This window comes from Oryx dammah, unplaced genomic scaffold (assembly GCF_014754425.2).
Source record: "Oryx dammah isolate SB20612 unplaced genomic scaffold, SCBI_Odam_1.1 HiC_scaffold_3, whole genome shotgun sequence".
NCBI classification, from domain to species: domain Eukaryota; kingdom Metazoa; phylum Chordata; class Mammalia; order Artiodactyla; family Bovidae; genus Oryx; species Oryx dammah.
Window position 1 is genome coordinate 4,708,915 of NW_024070187.1, and position 457 is coordinate 4,709,371.

Genomic DNA, 457 nt, shown 5'->3' on the forward strand with positions numbered 1-457 from the left:
CCGGCCTCCGGGTTCGAGGCTCCGCGCCGCGCGCGGGTGCGGGCCGCTAACTTCGGGCCAATCAGCGCGCGGCGTCCCCGCCCGCGGCGTCCCCGCGCCCCCGCGCCCGCCGTGGCAGCCGCGGCCTCCGCCGCTCGCGGCCGAGCCGGACCCGGGACGAGGAGGGGCCGGGCCGCGGGGGATCCTGGAGTCGGCGGGGAGGTGGGGATTCTGGGAGGGAGGCTCCATTTCCTCCTGCCCGCCGGCCTCTCCCCGCCGCCCCGGCACCCCAATTCCCCGGTGCCGGCGCTGAGGGCGGCGGCGGCGCGGCGGCACCATGCTGGGCATGTACGTGCCGGACAGGTTCTCCCTGAAGTCCTCCCGCGTTCAGGACGGCATGGGGCTCTACACGGCCCGCCGCGTGAGGAAGGTGGGTGACCCGGCGGCGGCCCGCGCGCGCCCGCGCCCGCCGCGCCGC

At 79.9% G+C, this 457-nt stretch overlaps 1 protein-coding gene across 4 annotated transcripts in view; it reads left to right on the forward strand.

The window, feature by feature from the left end:
- Positions 1 to 202: 202 nt before the first annotated feature.
- PRDM5 (PR/SET domain 5) overlaps positions 203 to 457 on the forward strand; it is a 264,482-nt gene continuing 264,227 nt past the window's right edge. For all 4 annotated transcript variants that reach the window (XM_040237380.1, XM_040237381.1, XM_040237377.1 and 1 more), the window contains exon 1: positions 203 to 409. In XM_040237380.1, the coding sequence (XP_040093314.1) occupies positions 317 to 409 (93 nt within the window). In that variant the 5' untranslated portion in view covers positions 203 to 316. The remainder of the gene's footprint in view (positions 410 to 457) is intronic.